At 37.8% G+C, this 16,380-nt stretch overlaps 1 protein-coding gene across 2 annotated transcripts in view; it reads left to right on the top strand.

Moving 5' to 3' along the window:
- Positions 1 to 9,808, top strand: part of PAPOLA (poly(A) polymerase alpha) — a 54,376-nt gene extending 44,568 nt beyond the window's left edge. Inside the window, exons 16-22 of one of the 2 annotated variants that reach the window (XM_070752661.1) lie at positions 1,900 to 2,021; positions 2,818 to 2,960; positions 3,549 to 3,646; positions 4,428 to 4,648; positions 5,574 to 5,636; positions 6,917 to 6,994; positions 7,666 to 9,808. In XM_070752661.1, coding sequence (XP_070608762.1) covers positions 1,900 to 2,021; positions 2,818 to 2,960; positions 3,549 to 3,646; positions 4,428 to 4,648; positions 5,574 to 5,636; positions 6,917 to 6,994; positions 7,666 to 7,761 — 821 coding nt within the window. In that variant the 3' untranslated portion in view covers positions 7,762 to 9,808. Of the gene's footprint in view, positions 1 to 1,899; positions 2,022 to 2,817; positions 2,961 to 3,545; positions 3,647 to 4,427; positions 4,649 to 5,573; positions 5,637 to 6,916; positions 6,995 to 7,665 lie in introns of both variants that reach the window. The other variant, XM_070752650.1, reaches the window with a different exon arrangement.
- The last annotated feature ends 6,572 nt before the right edge of the window (positions 9,809 to 16,380 follow it).

Here is a 16,380-nt window from a genome sequence, read left to right as displayed (position 1 = left end):
AACGATCGGAGCTTTCCAATGAGTCCCGAAGACAAACGGCAAACTTCTGCGTTTGTCTTCGGGACTCATTGGAAAGCCGCGCGGGTGTTTTAAAACATCCCCGCCGACATGGGGGGCTTGCTAGCACCCCCCCAAACCCGGGTTGGGGGTTCGGGGGGGTGCTAGCGAGCCCCCCATGTCGGCGGCGATGTTTTAAAACAGCCCCCCCGCCCCCCAATCTTCGGCTCCTCGCTAGCGCTGCGGAAGTTTAAAACACCATCTGCACATGCGCAGATGGTGTTTTTACTTCCACAGCGCTACTTCGCGAAAACCCGCTCGTTGCGGGGGGTCCTGGAACGGAACCCTCGCAACGAGCGGGGGATCACTGTGTGTGTGTGTGTGTATGTGTATATATATATGTGAATGATGAGGCAGCAGCCATCTTGATCACCGGAACATAGAAACTTTCTATAGTGGTACATGTCTGCTCTTGCAATTTTTTTGCCCATGCCCTCGTCTTGGGTCTGCACTGTTCTAATCCCCCCTTGTCCCCTGTGTTGGAACTGCATTGTGCCCCTCCCCCTCTACCTCCATGTTCTAATCTATGTTCCGGTGATCGAGATGGCTGCTGCCTCATCATTCATATATATATACACACACACACACACACACACACACACACACACACACACACACATATTTCGGCCTTGTTCTGGCCTCATCAGCTACCCACACCCTTACTGGGATTTGACAGCTGAGCTACCAGACCTGATCCCTTCAGCTCTGTACCAGGGAGGGGCTATATGTTTTTTATGTCGGATCACCCTGGTATATTGAAGGAAGGTCACAGCTCCTTTTTGCCTCTAGGCCCAACCCAGGGCCATTTCAAGACAGTTAATTTATTCATAGCCGACAACTATATTCTGTATATATCACATGTTTTTTGCTGAAATTTTAACATTAAGAGAGACTAGGATGGCACCATTTCGGCCTTGTTCTGGCCTCATCAGCTAGCTATATATATGTATGTATATACACACATACACGCATACACACATACATATAAGGATACACACATACATCCGTTGTGTACACATTTATTGAATGAAAAGGAAAAAAATATTTAAGATTCGAATAGGTAGATTTTGCAAACTGGGCTCTATCCTCTTACTTCTTATTTTTAATCTACTACTTTAAATTCAATGCTATCTTTCTTTTGGGTAAGTAATAGACAATAACTCTCTCCTGAGTTCATAAAAAGAAATATTGTGTAGCTTTTTGAAAATTTGTTTCCTTTCATACATGTCCAGAGTTAACTAAATTCAAGAGTTCTACAAAAAGGAGAGGTGGTTTTATAAGGTCATCTTGCGTTCGTCTGCATTATGTCTCTGAATGGCTTTTTTAGAGAAGCGGAGACACTATTTGGACAATAAATATAGATAGATACTGGAAGGTAGAGAAAGAAGAAATAATGTTTGACCCATTTGTTGCTTTATGTGAAAAGGTTTACTATAGTCTGGTTCGTTTCATAGAGAGAAGAGATCCTTTTATTTTGTTTATAAGTAAACTGGATTGAATTCCAGGTTTTAGTTATAATAATAGAATCTGTTATCCATTGAGTCAAATTTGTATTAGCTATCCATGTCACAGTGTACAACACTGTATGGCATATAACAATTGAACAACAAATATGAAAACAGGAAACATAAAAATAAAAAATCCAGATTAAAAAAATAAATATTATAAAAATATACAGCAAAGGGAGGATAAGAATGATAATGGGAATAACAATGACACTGTATTTTCTGAGGATTATGCTTTTCCTGCTTGAATTAATATACATGCAGAATAAAATTTATTTCAGGGGAAGTTTCAGCTTTCCGTAATGTAAAATGTCTTCATTTTGTTCTAATTACATAGTTTATAGGCAAGCAATAAACAGCAAGATGTTTGAAATGGATATGAAAATTGCTGCAATGCATGTTAGGAAAAAACAGCTTCATCAATTACTACCTAGTCATGTCCTTCAGAAAAAGAAAAAGGTAACATCTAAGTATTAACTGATATTGATCTCTCTCTTCATGTGTGTCTGTTTGTGTGCACACTTTAGTGCTCTGTTTTTGTTATTAATTATTTCATGTTTGGGCTGCTTCCCCGGAGGTGCGGTTTCCCAGCGAGGGGAGCCTCAGCGAAATCGCAGCATTGCAAAAACACAGAAGTCCGGAGGTGGGGTTTCAAGGACTTCCGTGTTTTTGCGATGTTGCAATTTCGCTGAGGCTCCCCTTGCTGGGAAACCCCACCTCCAGACTTCCGTTGCCAGCGAAGCGCCCATTTTTGCACTGCTGGGATTCCCCTGCAGCATCGCAAAAACACGGAATTCCAGAGGTGGGGTTTCCCATGGAGGGGAGCCTCAGGGGAATCCCAGCAGCGCAAAAACGGATGCTTCGGCGGGCAAAAGGGGTGAGTTTTGGGCTTGCACGCATTAATCGCTTTTCCATTTATTCCTATCAGAAACATTGTTTCGTCATACAAACTTTTCACCTTAGAAACCTCGTCCCGGAACCAATTAAGTTTGTAAGACTAGGTATCACTGTAATTGTAAGAGAATAGTCAATATATATATATATGTTTATTTTGAAAGCAATATATTTGCATTGCATATATGTACATGAGATATAGAAGGTCCAGAAAGAATGGGAATAGCTGCTGTCCCTGAACACAGTATAAAATATTAATAGTTGAACAGGCCCATAAAATGATAAAATGATTTTTGAATTAAGTTTGTCTTTTTTACTTCTTCTGAATTGCTTCTGTAATACATTGTCTTCTTGGTTGCAGCATTCAACAGAAGGAGTCAGGTTGACGGCCCTGAACGACAGCAGTCTAGACTTATCTATGGATAGTGATAACAGCACTTCTGTGCCTTCTCCTACCAGTGCTACGAAGACAAGTCCTTTGAACAGTTCTGGAAGCTCTCAGGGGTATTTGTCTCCAATACTTACTTTAATGTTTAGAGCATTATTGTTATCTATTATTCATACTGTAATATTTACACAGATCATCTTTTAACTTTACATAAAATATAGTTTGTTGATTTTAAATACTATAACGTGCAAGTAATCTTATTTCTTCCTTCAAATTTGGAGTTTAACCCAAAAATGTGTTGTGTTGTACTGTACCCCTACGATACTACTATACATATCCTGACAAATGATATTATTTAATAGATGGGCAGAAATCTGTACCATACACAATGGCATGAAGAGCTTTAAAGGTAAATTCCTGCACTTAGAATTGCATCCAGAAGTTCACTGGTAACCAGTGCAGCTTATGAAGTTGTAGTGACACATTGGCCTACCAAAGCAAGCATAATACTGTTAATTCAGACATGCAAACTAGTAATCCACCTAACTGCAGTTATCAGTCATGTGCTCTACTTCACTGGTTCCATCTTAGTCTTTCTGAGAGGAAGTAAACCTCAAAAGCTTCAGGTGGAGAAGAGGGAAAATATGCCTTGGTAGTAATACCTTCCTGTAATTCATGCTCTCTCTTAAAAAATATTTTAGCAGAAGCAGTCCTGCTCCAGCTGTGACAGCAGCATCTGTGACCAACATACAGACTTCTGAAGTCACTGTGCCACAAATAAATTCCAGTGAAAGCTCAGGGGGTAAGAAAACCACACGAATCTTCAAGTTTGTTCCTAGATTATTCAAACCCATTTCTCAGGGTTAGATTTTCAACAGTAACTTATTTTCAACTTTAAATCATTGAAATAACTGATTAAACAGCAAAATACAAATGACAAAACTGTCTTTAGTTAATTTATTTGCTTTTTCTTTGATATTACTGACTTTAGCTATCCATAGGCTTTGAATGAAATTATATAAGCCAAAACTTGAAATAGGGATGAAGGAAGTCTTTCTGTGCATGATTAATTAAGTAAAACTTGCATATAAGAGAACACTAGAGGTGGGATTTAACTGTATGGCCATATCCCTTTCTCATTTGTACTCAATTCTCATACAATATGCTCATTCAGGAACCCGTTTCTCCAATTCAGTTCAATTTATTCAGAATATGCTTTGCAAATACCTCCCTTTTTTCAGCCTTAATATAGGCTTTGTACTCTCTACATTTCTATATAGAACAAAAACCAAATCTATTTTGGGGTAATGCCATAGGTTTGGTGCTTGCAGTTCCTCTACCATATTAATTAATTCTCTAGACAGGATATGCAGTTTTTGATAGTAAACCCCACAGAATAAATTATGTAAAATAAGAAATAATATATTTTGCTTAATTTACTACAATTAAATGAATCATAAAATGTGTAACCTCCCTTGGTGAAGAATATGGTTTGCTTGAGGAAAATCAAATTTGTTTTTTTCCCTTGAAGATATAAACTAAAAATTGGGTGACATTGTAAATATTAAATTATATTTTGATAGGTACTTCGAGTGAAAGCATTCCTCAAACTGCCACACAGCCAGCCATCTCTCCACCACCAAAGCCTACCATCTCTAGAGTAGTTTCTTCAACCCGTGTTGTCAACCAACCACAGAGACCTTCTGGAAACACTGCAACTAAAGTAACTAGCCCTGTAGCAGGTGTGAAGAGGACATCATCTCCCCATAAAGAAGAATCTCCTAAAAAAATTAAGACTGATGAGGTATTTCTATTTCTTTGTTGGTGCAGCAGAACTTTTTTTTTCTTTTTGGTTCTCTCCTGTTTTGATCACTAAAAAAATTGCCAATTCCTGATAGGGAGAGATAATAAAAGTTAAAGAAATATTACACGGAACGCTAGTATCTTAGTACATGTTTACATTATAAAGAATTTAAAACAGTTAATCATACGTAACATACTTTCAGAAAGCATTTAAATATCGATTAGAAATTGTAAAAAAACTATTAATGTTATTAATGTAAGTCATAATTTCTGCATTTCCAAAATGAGAGATAGTATATAGTTTGATGTTATCACACACACACGCACACATCCATATATCAACATTTACTCAAAATAACAAAAAATATCCAAGATGATTAAGAAAACCCTATTACATAAAAGCATAATGCAAACACAAAATGGAGTTTTGCAAACTAACTCTGCAAACAGCTTGGTGTTTGATCCTGAAGGGCTCAAGATTCACTCAGCCTTCCATCCTTTCGGTCAGTAAAATGAGGACACAGACTGTTGAAGGCAATATGCTAACTCTGTAGAGGGTGTTGTAAAACGCTATGAAGTGATATAAAAGTCTTAAGTGCTACTGCTATAAAATAGACCAGTGCTTTGTAGAGGAATGAGTCAGAACTCAATATAGCTATTCCTATAAATTTAATACAATTGATTTGCTCTGCAATTATGTCAGCAGACAGAATCATGATATCTGCAGTTGAATACTGGTACAATTTCACAATGATGAACGCTCATTATGGTTCCTTTTTTGTTCATATTTGTTATGCTCAAGTTTTATGTATCCCTTTGTTCTTAACAGATATAACTTAGTTGCAATTAAATTTTGGATAGAAACTTTATTTTTGTTTCTTGGGGCAGGTATTCCATTTTCTTGTGATTATTTTGCTTTATTACAGGAAGAAATAAATGAAGATGTTAGTTGCATTGATATGAGTGATCATGATAAGTTGGAAACTAAGGTACTTTTCTTATACTGTGTAGTAGCTATAGTGTATTGAATACCAACAAATTTTAAAACAAATTATTGTTTTCACTCCAGCTGTTATATGTTTTGAGAATCTACTTAAGACATTCTAATACACACAAACCTAATAAACCTATTTAATTGTCCATCTTGTTTGAAGATTCACAGTCACCAACTCCAATCACATACTTTTGGAAATCAACAATGAGGTCATAAAACTATTTCCTCCATTTGCTTCCTTCCCTTCAAACTGTATTGATAGATATGGAACCTCTCAGTAAGAGAGATTTGATAAAGTTAAGAAAATCAGCCTCCAAAGTTTGAATCAAACTAATCCTCCCTGACCACAAGTTATAGGAGTAGTTCATGTTGCTTGGAAATGGACTTCAACAACATCAGGAAATCTACAGTTTACATTTTTAAATTTCTGCATGCTTTGAATGATTAATATTTCTTGATAGCTTAATGATTTAAAAAGAATAATAAAAGAGAAATAATGAGAAATGGTAATAATCAGGAATGTGCCAGGTTCTTTGGCTCAGGGAATTTTCTGGTGTTTCCTGAAAATATTTAACCACTGGAACAGAGTTTTACATTCAGTTATGGATAATACATCCTGACCATTTCCCAATAGCAAAAGATAAAAACATTAAAAGCTCAGAACAATTATAATGGTTTAACATTAAAATACATTTTAGTGTTGAAAGATCCAGTACAATAAAAGGCTCTTTAGCTGCAGCTGGAAAGACTACAGCATAGTCTTTATACAAGTCTCTCCTCGTAGGGCATCTGTTGGTTGCTAATCTGGTGGCTTGGACCCAATTCTTACTTTCTATAAAGGACTTTTATCAACTTTTGGAGGGCAAGCAATAAAAAAACAACATACAAAAAATAGCAGAAGATTGATAATCACTTTAACCTAAATTATTTTACCCATTCCTTTGAAATCAGAGTGTCCTTTGAAATATGCTTGGGACAGTTATAAATCCTCCAAGGGAAAGTTGATTTGGTGAAATACCCCCTCATTCTAGGTGACTTCAACAGAATTGACCTAGAGCAGTGACACAAATGGGGCAAAATAAACTCATTTTTCAGGGCTCTGAAGGTAGATGTTAGAAGGGGAATAATATAATTATGTTTGAACTACTTCAGATTTTTTTTCAAATAAATATAATAAACTTCCTGTAAATATTAAAATGCTAGGAATCCAAGTCATTCATAATTGAATCATGGTGATCTACTAAAAATGTTGCCATATTTTTTTCTTCTTTTCAGGAACTTTTTGATACAGAATCAGATATGGCCTCTCAGCAGGAAAATCTTCAGACCACAGTATCTTTACAAGCTCCTCAGGTACTAGAATGAATCCATTTCTGTGTTTTGTAGACATAAAAGCCTTCGATTTCAATTTGACTCCTGACAACTACATCTTTGCATTTTCTTGGGAGCACAATAGAAGTGGTGTGTTATCTCTTAGTCTCAAATCTCACTACTTTGCAGTCTAGCCAGCCAACTTGAATTAAGAATAACTCTATTTAATTGCCAAGGTAGGCAACACATTGCCACCTCCGGAGGTATTAAGCTATGGTCTGCATTCTGATATGTGGATTCACATGAATTTCTTTGCTTTCATTGCCTTCATAGTGAATTCTATATAGTGGATTCTACAGCCCTTGATATAATTGAACATTAATTACATTTCTGGAAAATGGCAGATTGTAAAGGGAGTTATTGAATAACCCAAACAACAGTTGGTGAAGAACCAGAGGAAGTTGTTAATCTGTGTAATCCATGTTAAGTTTATTAGCATTATTCTGAAATAAATTGTAAAATTAAGAGAAGATATGAAGAAGATTTGAAGGTCAAAGATTTTGAAGAATTTTTTTTAATAAAAATAAAATCTATCAAGCTGAAGCACTAAAAATTTGGAACAATTACAACAAATGGAAAATTTCATGTTTAACCTTTTAATAATGTATAATCAAAATTTTGTCTAATATTTCTTCCTTTTTTTCTCTATCCAGAAAATGCCCAGTACCGATCTTTCAGATATCCCTGCTCTCCCTGCAAATCCTATTCCAGTTATCAAAAATTCAATAAAACTAAGATTGAATCGGTAAAACCAACCTCAGGGGTCCATAAACAGTATCTGCCAATTTAACCTGTTGTCTTCTAATACTGGAAAGGAGAACAGAAAGTGCAAGATGAGAATGTGAACACAGATGGATTTAGGTATATTTTGTGCACTTCCCTTGCTGGGCTATAATCACTTGATCTGGAAGTCCAGGTTCGTATTTGTGGAGCCAGGAGTACTCTTAATGTGTTAGCAACAGTTACATTAAATTCTTTAAAGGATTACTGCCTAAAAAAAAAGGAATGGGAATACTATTTCTAGCCATATTTGATGTACTGATTGGGTTTGTGTTGATGCATTGTTTGGAAGAAAAGAAATTCAGCTAAAACTGGCAAAAGAATTCCTTAAATGCACTTTTATGTACTTTTTTATTGGAATACGACTAATTTTAGTGCTTCAGCTTGATAGATTTTATTTTTATTAAAAAAAAATCTTCAAAATCTTTGACCTTCAAATTAGAAAATGGCTTGATATATTGTATACTGAAGGTAAAAGTATGCACTGTATCTAGCTTAGTCACCATTAGGATGCAGAAAACCTTAATAGAAAATGTCAAATCTTGAGGTTCTAAATTTGGTGAAATTCATTTAAAATATTTGATGGGACATAATTAAGAAATTGTCTATTTTTTATTTTGGGGGTTATTTTATGGTGCATACAAATCAGCTATCAAAAAGCAAAATAATTGTTTCCTTCAGTTTAATCAAGCCTTCTCCTTATTACTTTCCCATTCCTATTACCATATTTTTTGGAGAGGAAAAAGAAATGTTTGCGTTTAATTCATGTTTTGTTTGTATGCACAAAATTGGACTATTGTTGTCAGTGAAATGCTGGTAGTTTTTCTTTTAAGCTCTGTAGCCCTTAGGTACAGATGCAACTTTTCCCCGGAAATGAAATACAGTAATTAAAGTGTGCCTGTGAAGCATAGTCCTGTTTTGATGGCTTTTTCATCATTAAGTATAAAAGTTTTGTATACTCCAGAGGAGTACTGTCTGCATTACAAAGATTTCATATTTTAAGCAGATCTTACCTATTCTAGGGTTTTAACAGTTTTATTTTTAGATAGCTCATCTGAAAATAGCTTTACATTCTGAATGTTTAATTTTTTTAGAATCACATTTCTAGCAGGCACTTAAATTATCTGATAAAGCTCTCCTTAACCAGTTGTTTTTGCTTTGTTCTGTAGAGCTATAAAATTATTAGCAAGTTTGTTTAAAATGAAAATCTCTCATGACTAAACAGAAAGTGTGGAATGCCAGTGATTATCAGATGGAGATAACAAACTACACGTAACCTTGATTTCAACAAAATTAAGTGGGATGGTTAAACTGCCCTTCCCATTTTTTTCTGATCAGCATGTTTAATAACTTCCCTGCATTGTGCTCAATCCTTCTACATGTGCATTTCCATATTAAAGAAAAAATAATTGCTCTTTCCCCTTTCCCTATAAGTTAATTTTTCAAAGTCAAGAGAATGTAGCTTACTCCCTACCTATTTCTTCAGCCACGCAGTAACCAAGATCTTTATTTTCTGCCATTTTGTCTATGAAGTCTAGTATAAAAAAATTCTTACCCCTGCCCTCTTCTGCCTCCAGTGATCCCTTAAAATTTTCCTTGCTCCTTCTCTTTTCCCCTGCTGCCCAAACAAGAAGGGTATCAGTTGAAGTGTACAAGCTATCTGTGCATTTTGTGTAGCTATGGAGTTTAGATCGAACTTGCCAGGCACAAATTTAGTCTTGTTTACACATCAAGACATCTCCCCCCCGCCCCCTTCATTTTATTAAACGTTTCATGTATCTGCACCCAAGTTTTGCCAAGCTGGGAACTTGGAATCTTTCCTGTATAGTGACTTTTTAATTCTAGTTTTCATAACCTGGAGATCAGACTGTTGCTTTCGCATGATGTACGTAGGTGTCTCATGACTGGAGTTGCTTTGTTTTATAGTATCTGTACTCCTTGTATTTTTCAAGAGCTATTTTGTAAACAGATGATGTATTTCTCCATGGAAAACAATAAAAAAACAGCACAATCCCACAGTGGCTTGGTTTCTTTTGAATGTATAAATAGTGGTATTCCATAATTATTAAATTGGTCTAAATAAGAAACCTACATATGAATACAACACAGCTGAAAATAAAGAAATTAAAACAATATATCTATATATGATTTAAAACTACACAGAGAGAGAGAGAGAGAGAGAGAGAGATCTACAGTGGAACCCCGACATAAGAGCTGCTCTACTTAAGAGCAACTCGAGATAAGAGCTGGGAGGGGAGAGATATTTTTGTTCTACTTACAAGCCCAAATTCGAGATACAAGCGCCAAGGAGCTGTCTCCTGAAGCCAAACGCTAACTTCCGCGTTCGGCTTCAGGAGACAGCTGCGAAGCGGCGCACGTGTTTTAAAAGATTGCAGCCGGCCTGGGGGGCTCGGGGGGGGGGGGTGCTTGCAGCTTTCTTTCTTGCTCTTTTTCTTTCTCTCTTTTACCTTCCCTTCCTCTATTTCTTCTTTTCTTTCTCCTTCCCACCTTCTTCCCTCCCTCCCTCCCTTCACTCATTCCTCTCTTACTCTCCCCTTTCATAAGTTTCCTTGCTTCCTTCCTCTGTTCCTGTCCCTTCCCCCTTTCTTTCTTTCTTTCTTTCTTTCTTTCTTTCTTTCTTTCTTTCTTTCTTTCTTTCTTGCTTTCTTTCTTGCTCTCTTTTACTTTCCCTTCCTCTATTTCTTCTTTTCTTTCTCCTTCCCACCTTCTTCCCTCCCTCCCTCCCTTCACTCATTCCTCTCTTACTCTCCCCTTTCATAAGTTTCCTTGCTTCCTTCCTCTGTTCCTGTCCCTTCCCTCTTTCCTTCCTTCCTTCCCACCCTCCGTCCATTCATTCACCCATTCCTCTCTTGATCGCTTAAAGCCGGTCCCTGGTGCAAAAAGGGTTGGGGACCTCTGTCCTACAGGATTGGGTGGCAGAGAAGTTGAACATATGTAAATTTAAAAGTTTAAGAAAGTTTACAAGTTAAGTGAAAGAAACTTCATTATTCATTTATATGTACATGTACATTTCTTCATTAAAAACATGTCTTTCTGCATAATTTAGACTAACTTTGTGAGTTTTTTGAGGGCTGGAACCAATTAAAATTATTTACATTAATTCCTATGGGGAAAAGTCGTTCGAGATAAGAGCTGCTCGACTTAAGAGCCCAGGTCCGGAACGAATTAAACTCGTATCTCGAGGTACCACTGTATATTAAAAGAAACCTGAAATATTATTGCCTGGCTTTTATTTTTCAAAGGACCAATGAGTATATCCATTATTTAATGTTGCATATTATTGTTCTAAGTATAGAATTATGGAATAATGAAAATTTAATTCACTTGGTGGATTAAATGGAGTGGAGTGGAATTTAAGCTTGAAACTGCTAATGATATTTCTATTTTTGTTATTGAACTGATCAGCATATCATGAAAAAAGTGTAGGTTAGTAGTTCAGCCAGGAGATGGCACTGTTTCTTTCATTTCAGTGAGTAAAACATTCGCAACAATAACAAAGACATATCAAAACCCATGTACCACCTAATATTGTTTTTCCACCAGCTTTTTGGTTAAAACAAATTCACTGAAAAGTATCAATGTTATCTACTCACTTTTTTATTTCAAACTTGAAAAAGCAGTCTTGATTTAAATAGAATATGATGTACATATCTATTTGGAATGTAGTTACAGTTTAAACATAACAGTTTATAGTGAACTATTAAGAATTGCATTAATTTCTAATCTTTAGTTAGAAAGTACTGTCTTTCGGGTAAGATGCATTTTCAAGAATTTTTAGAATTTGTCCAGCTGCCACTGTTTGTTTAGGATCAGAAGTCACTGAGAAACATAAGTAAGCAGAATAAAGGTCAAAGGGATCTTAATGCAAATAGAAACTCCCAACTTTTCAAGAAACTTCTATCCGGTATTCTGAGTATATGAATGCATCTTTAAATGATTAATAAAATCAGTTTTTACTGAGAAAATATGTTCACATATTCCTTGATATGTCCATATATTTTATTTTGTATTTTTATTATATTTCTACATATCCAGAAATTTGGAGGTTTCTACACATCCTAGTTAATAAAAACTGAATCTTGAAGTGTGGTATTCATTTTTATTGCTCATTTAATAATATAAAAAACAAAAAGCAAGCAAATTTAAAGTAAGTTGCACATGTACTGAAATAGAAGTTTTATTAATTATTTTTGTTCACTTTAACCTTCAAAGAATTACTGTGTGTACTAATTTTGTTGATGGGAGCAGATGCAATGTGAATGGGTTAAAGGAATATTTAAAATCTATAGGTATCAAACATCTGCCACTAATATCACCAAAAGAGTGCTAAGTTTGTTGTCAAACATCCAAGTCAGGATGTTGTTATAAAAAAGATATCATAATGAACCATTGCTGGATATTCCATCTGTTTTGGTTCATATTTAGAACCATAATGACTTTCAAGTGATGTTTAGTATATCATAGTGATACTATATTCCACAATGTTTGGAGATCATATTTAGATGACGGTTGAATCATGACAAGCAGTCTATATTCCCTTTTGAATCCATGTTCATATTCACAATGCAGTGATACCTCGTCTTACGAACTTAATTGGTTCCGGGACGAGGTTTGTAAGGTGAAAAGTTTGTAAGACAAAACAATGTTTCCCATAGGAATCAATGGAAAAGCAATTAATGCATGCAAGCCCAAAACTCAGCCCTTTTGCCAGCCGAAGCGCCTGTTTTTGCGCTGCTGGGATTCCGCTGAGGCTCCCCTCCATGGAAAACCCCACCTCCGGACTTCCCTGTTTTGCGATGCTGCAGGGGAATCCCAGCAGCGCAAAAACGGGCGCTTTGCTGGCAACGGAAGTCCGGAGGTGGGGTTTCCCAGCGAGGGGAGCCTCAGCCAAATTGCAGCATCGCAAAAACACAGAAGTCTGGAGGTGGTTCCACTTCACCGCTTGGCTATTATCCGTCGCGACCTAGATCTACGAGGCTATGACCCAGACACTATAGAAATAATCCTGAAAGCCAGGAGAGTCTCCACCAATAGAATACCTGGTCCAGGTTTCACCAATGGTGCTCACAGGAAGGTCTATCCCCTCTGTGCATTCCCATTCACAGAATCGTGGCTTTCCTGATGAAAGGTTTCCATCAAGGCTTCTCAACTAGCACCATTCGCCACCATCTAGCCGCTCTATCTTCAGTCCTAGCAGGACCCCGCAGACAACCACTCCGCTCTCTCCCAGAAAAGGCATTTCGAACCTCAGACCTTCCAAGGTTCACAGATACCTGTCCTGGGACCTCCCGCGGGTTCTCCATTCCCTTACTCAGGCACCATATGAACCTCGAAGGTCAGCATCCATCAGGTATCTATCTTACAAGGTAGCATTCCGGGTGGCGATAACATCTGCCCGATGCATTTCAGAATTGGCAGCCCTATCCATTCGCCAGGATCTATGCCAGTTCCATACGGACAAAGTAGTCCTGTGCCTGGACCCCACCTTTCTACCCAAGGTCAGTTCCATGTTCCACAGATCCCAGGACATTGTGTTGCCTTCATTTTGTTCCAATCAGAACCATCAGCTCGCGGTCAGATGGCACACCTTAGATCTCACCAGAGCGCCGAGAATCTATATCCAACGGACAAGACCCATCCGAAGGTCAGAAGCCCTATTCGTAGCCTACCATCCCAGATCCCTGGGTTCCAAGGTATCCTCAACCATAATAGGCCGTTGGATCCGAGGGACTATCTCAAAGGCTTATGAGTTAGCTTCCCTCAGCATACCCAGAGGTATCACAGCACACTCCACAAGAAGTGCAGCCACATCTGCCGCATGGGCAACTCAAGCTCCATTGGAAGAAGTCTGCAAAGCAGCCACTTGGGTCTCTCCAATCTCTTTCATAAGGCATTACAAAATTGACTCTTACGTTTCAGCGGATGCTGCCTTCGGCAGAAGAGTCCTCCAATCCTTTATGTCTCACGATAGCGAACTAATCCCTCCCTAGGGACTCATCTATTGGGTATGGCCCACGTGACTGCTGGACCCGCTCATTCAGTACAGAGAATAGGCATTGATCGCTTACCTGAATGCCTCTTCTCGTACGCTGAGCGGGTACAGCAGTCACTTCCCTCCCTTTTTCTATTCTAACTGGTTATACTCTTTAACCTGTAATTTTTTCCTATCATGAGAGTTGAGCACTATTTGAGCCACCACACCTGAGCCTAAGTCTACGAATTTGCGAATTCTGGGGAAGGGGCAGATCCAGCAGGCTTTTTAAAGATTAGGCTCGGTCCTCTGCGAATTGGACAGCGAGCAACCCAAGTGACTGCTGTACCCGCTCAGCGTACGAGAAGAGGTGTTCAGGTAAGCGATCAACGCCTATTTTAAATAAGTGTTCCTACTGAAAGAAGACCTTTCCCCCCCCCCATAAAAGTGGGTGGATAATTTTCTAACAACAGCAGTCTAGGGGTTTTTTTTGTTTTGTTTTTTACAATTATTGCTCCATAGGACAAATAGTATATGACCTGAAATTCCACCTTCCTTGAAATTTAGAGATATGTATTTTGTGTAATGGATAACAATATTACTTTGTTCATGACAGGCACCAGATTGAATATCCCACAGGAAATAGTTAAACACGCACATAAAAGTCATATTTTATATGCACATTTATAATAAAAACGTTTTATATAATAGCAGTCATGTTTTTATATGTAAGCATTATATGTATGCATATAAAAGTGGCAGTTTGGAGTCAATAGATACAAGTGAGTTACAGGCGCCTGAGTGTTACAAATGATATAGTTGGTAGAAGTGTTTGAGATTTTAAAAAAATATAAAACTCAGTCCTAGAAAGAGTGTGTATAATATACTAGAAAATTAGTGTACTTCAACACACCTTTTATATTTTATTTTATTTGTTTCAAGACATTGTTGATTCTTTGTGACTGCCTGCACAAGTTCAAGTAATTCTTTTGACAAGATTTTCAGAAATGATTAGCTGATGGGGGCTGAGAATATCTGGCGTAAGGTCACCCCGCTGGCTCTGTGCCTATGACAGGACTAGAACATGGGGTTTCTAGTCTGGTGCCTCAACGGTATAACCAAATGGATTCTCTCAAGACACTTGTACAGTGGTACCTCGTGATACGAACTCCTCGCCATACGAACAATCCGAGATACGAACCCGGGGTTCGGAAATTTTTTGCCTCTTCTTCCGAACTTTTTCCGTCTTACGAACCCGCCGCCTGAACGCCGAACCCGGAAGTTCGGCAAAAGTTCAGGTTCGGGTGGCCGCCGAGAAGCCCCGCCCCCCAGCTGTTGCCTTTTGAAACGGGGGGCTTCTCGGCATTCTCCCGAACGCCGAACCCGGAAGTTCGGCAAAAGTTTGGGGTCGGCGTTCGGGTTCAGGAGGATGCTGAGAAGCCCCGCCGGCCGGCTTTTCAAAAGAGCCGCGGAGCTGTCGGGCCGGTTGGGAGGCTGGAAAGGAGGTGGGGAATCCCAATAGGGAATTCCATGGGCGGAGCTTTGACGTCACAAAGATGTCCTTCCTGGCCGGCCGAAACTTCCGGGTTCATCATTGAGAGAATGCTGACAAGCGCCCAGCTGTTTCAAAAGATGACAGCCGGGCGGCGGTGTTTTTTGCGGGGGGTTTTCTTGCACGTATTAATTCATTTTACATTGTTTCCTATGGGAAACAATGTTTCGTCTTACGAACTTTTCGCCTTGTGAACCTCCTCCAGGAACCAATTAGGTTCATAAGACGAGGTATTACTGTATGTCTATGGAAATTCTCAGTCGTCCAGAAAAAAAGCATCTTTGGAATTTCCAGCAGGCTTAAAACTTGAAACTATGAAAATTTAAACACACGTGACAGTGGACTTGCAGCAGGAATTATATAGATTTATTTCTCAGATTTTGGTATTTGATAAATTGGCCTCCCAGGGCCTCTGTGTGAGCCAAAAATCAATTGGCCAGCATGCAGATATGCACTGGAGCTGAGCTAGGGCAATGGCTCGCGTGCCAGCAGATATGGCTCCACATGCCACCTGTGGCAAATGTGCCATAGGTTTGCCATCACAGGTCTAGGGCATTTAGAAATAATATTTAAAACAGATTATTTCTAATCATGATTTAAGCAGTTCCTAATTTTTCACAATTATTTTTGTACTTAAAGGGGATATAATTTTGAAAATTATTTGAATTCCTTATCCTAGAAATGTATTTCATCCAATTTAAGTCAATTAAAATAATCTATTTCCTCATTAGAATAATTATACATAGCAGTAATATTTTAGTGAAAAGATAATGGATCTGACATTTTTTATAACAAAATTTTAATTTTTATATACAAGGAAGCTAATCCTAATCCAAATCCTACATGAAAAACAAGTACCACCATAAAACAAAATTATAAAACATTATTTTCTCAAATGTTAAGCATTTGTTTTCCTAAATGTTAAGCAGGCATGTATTTTAATTTAAAATGTTCATAAATGTTTAGGCCAGGGAATCTTTGAGTATTTAATAAATTTATTATGAATAGGCCACAAAGCTCATAATGAAACTCATATTTCCTTTC

The sequence above is a fragment of the Erythrolamprus reginae genome, chromosome 1 (genome assembly GCF_031021105.1).
Source record: "Erythrolamprus reginae isolate rEryReg1 chromosome 1, rEryReg1.hap1, whole genome shotgun sequence".
NCBI lineage: Eukaryota > Metazoa > Chordata > Lepidosauria > Squamata > Dipsadidae > Erythrolamprus > Erythrolamprus reginae.
Note: the sequence above shows the minus strand (reverse complement) of the source record. Positions and strands in the feature narration are given on the sequence as shown.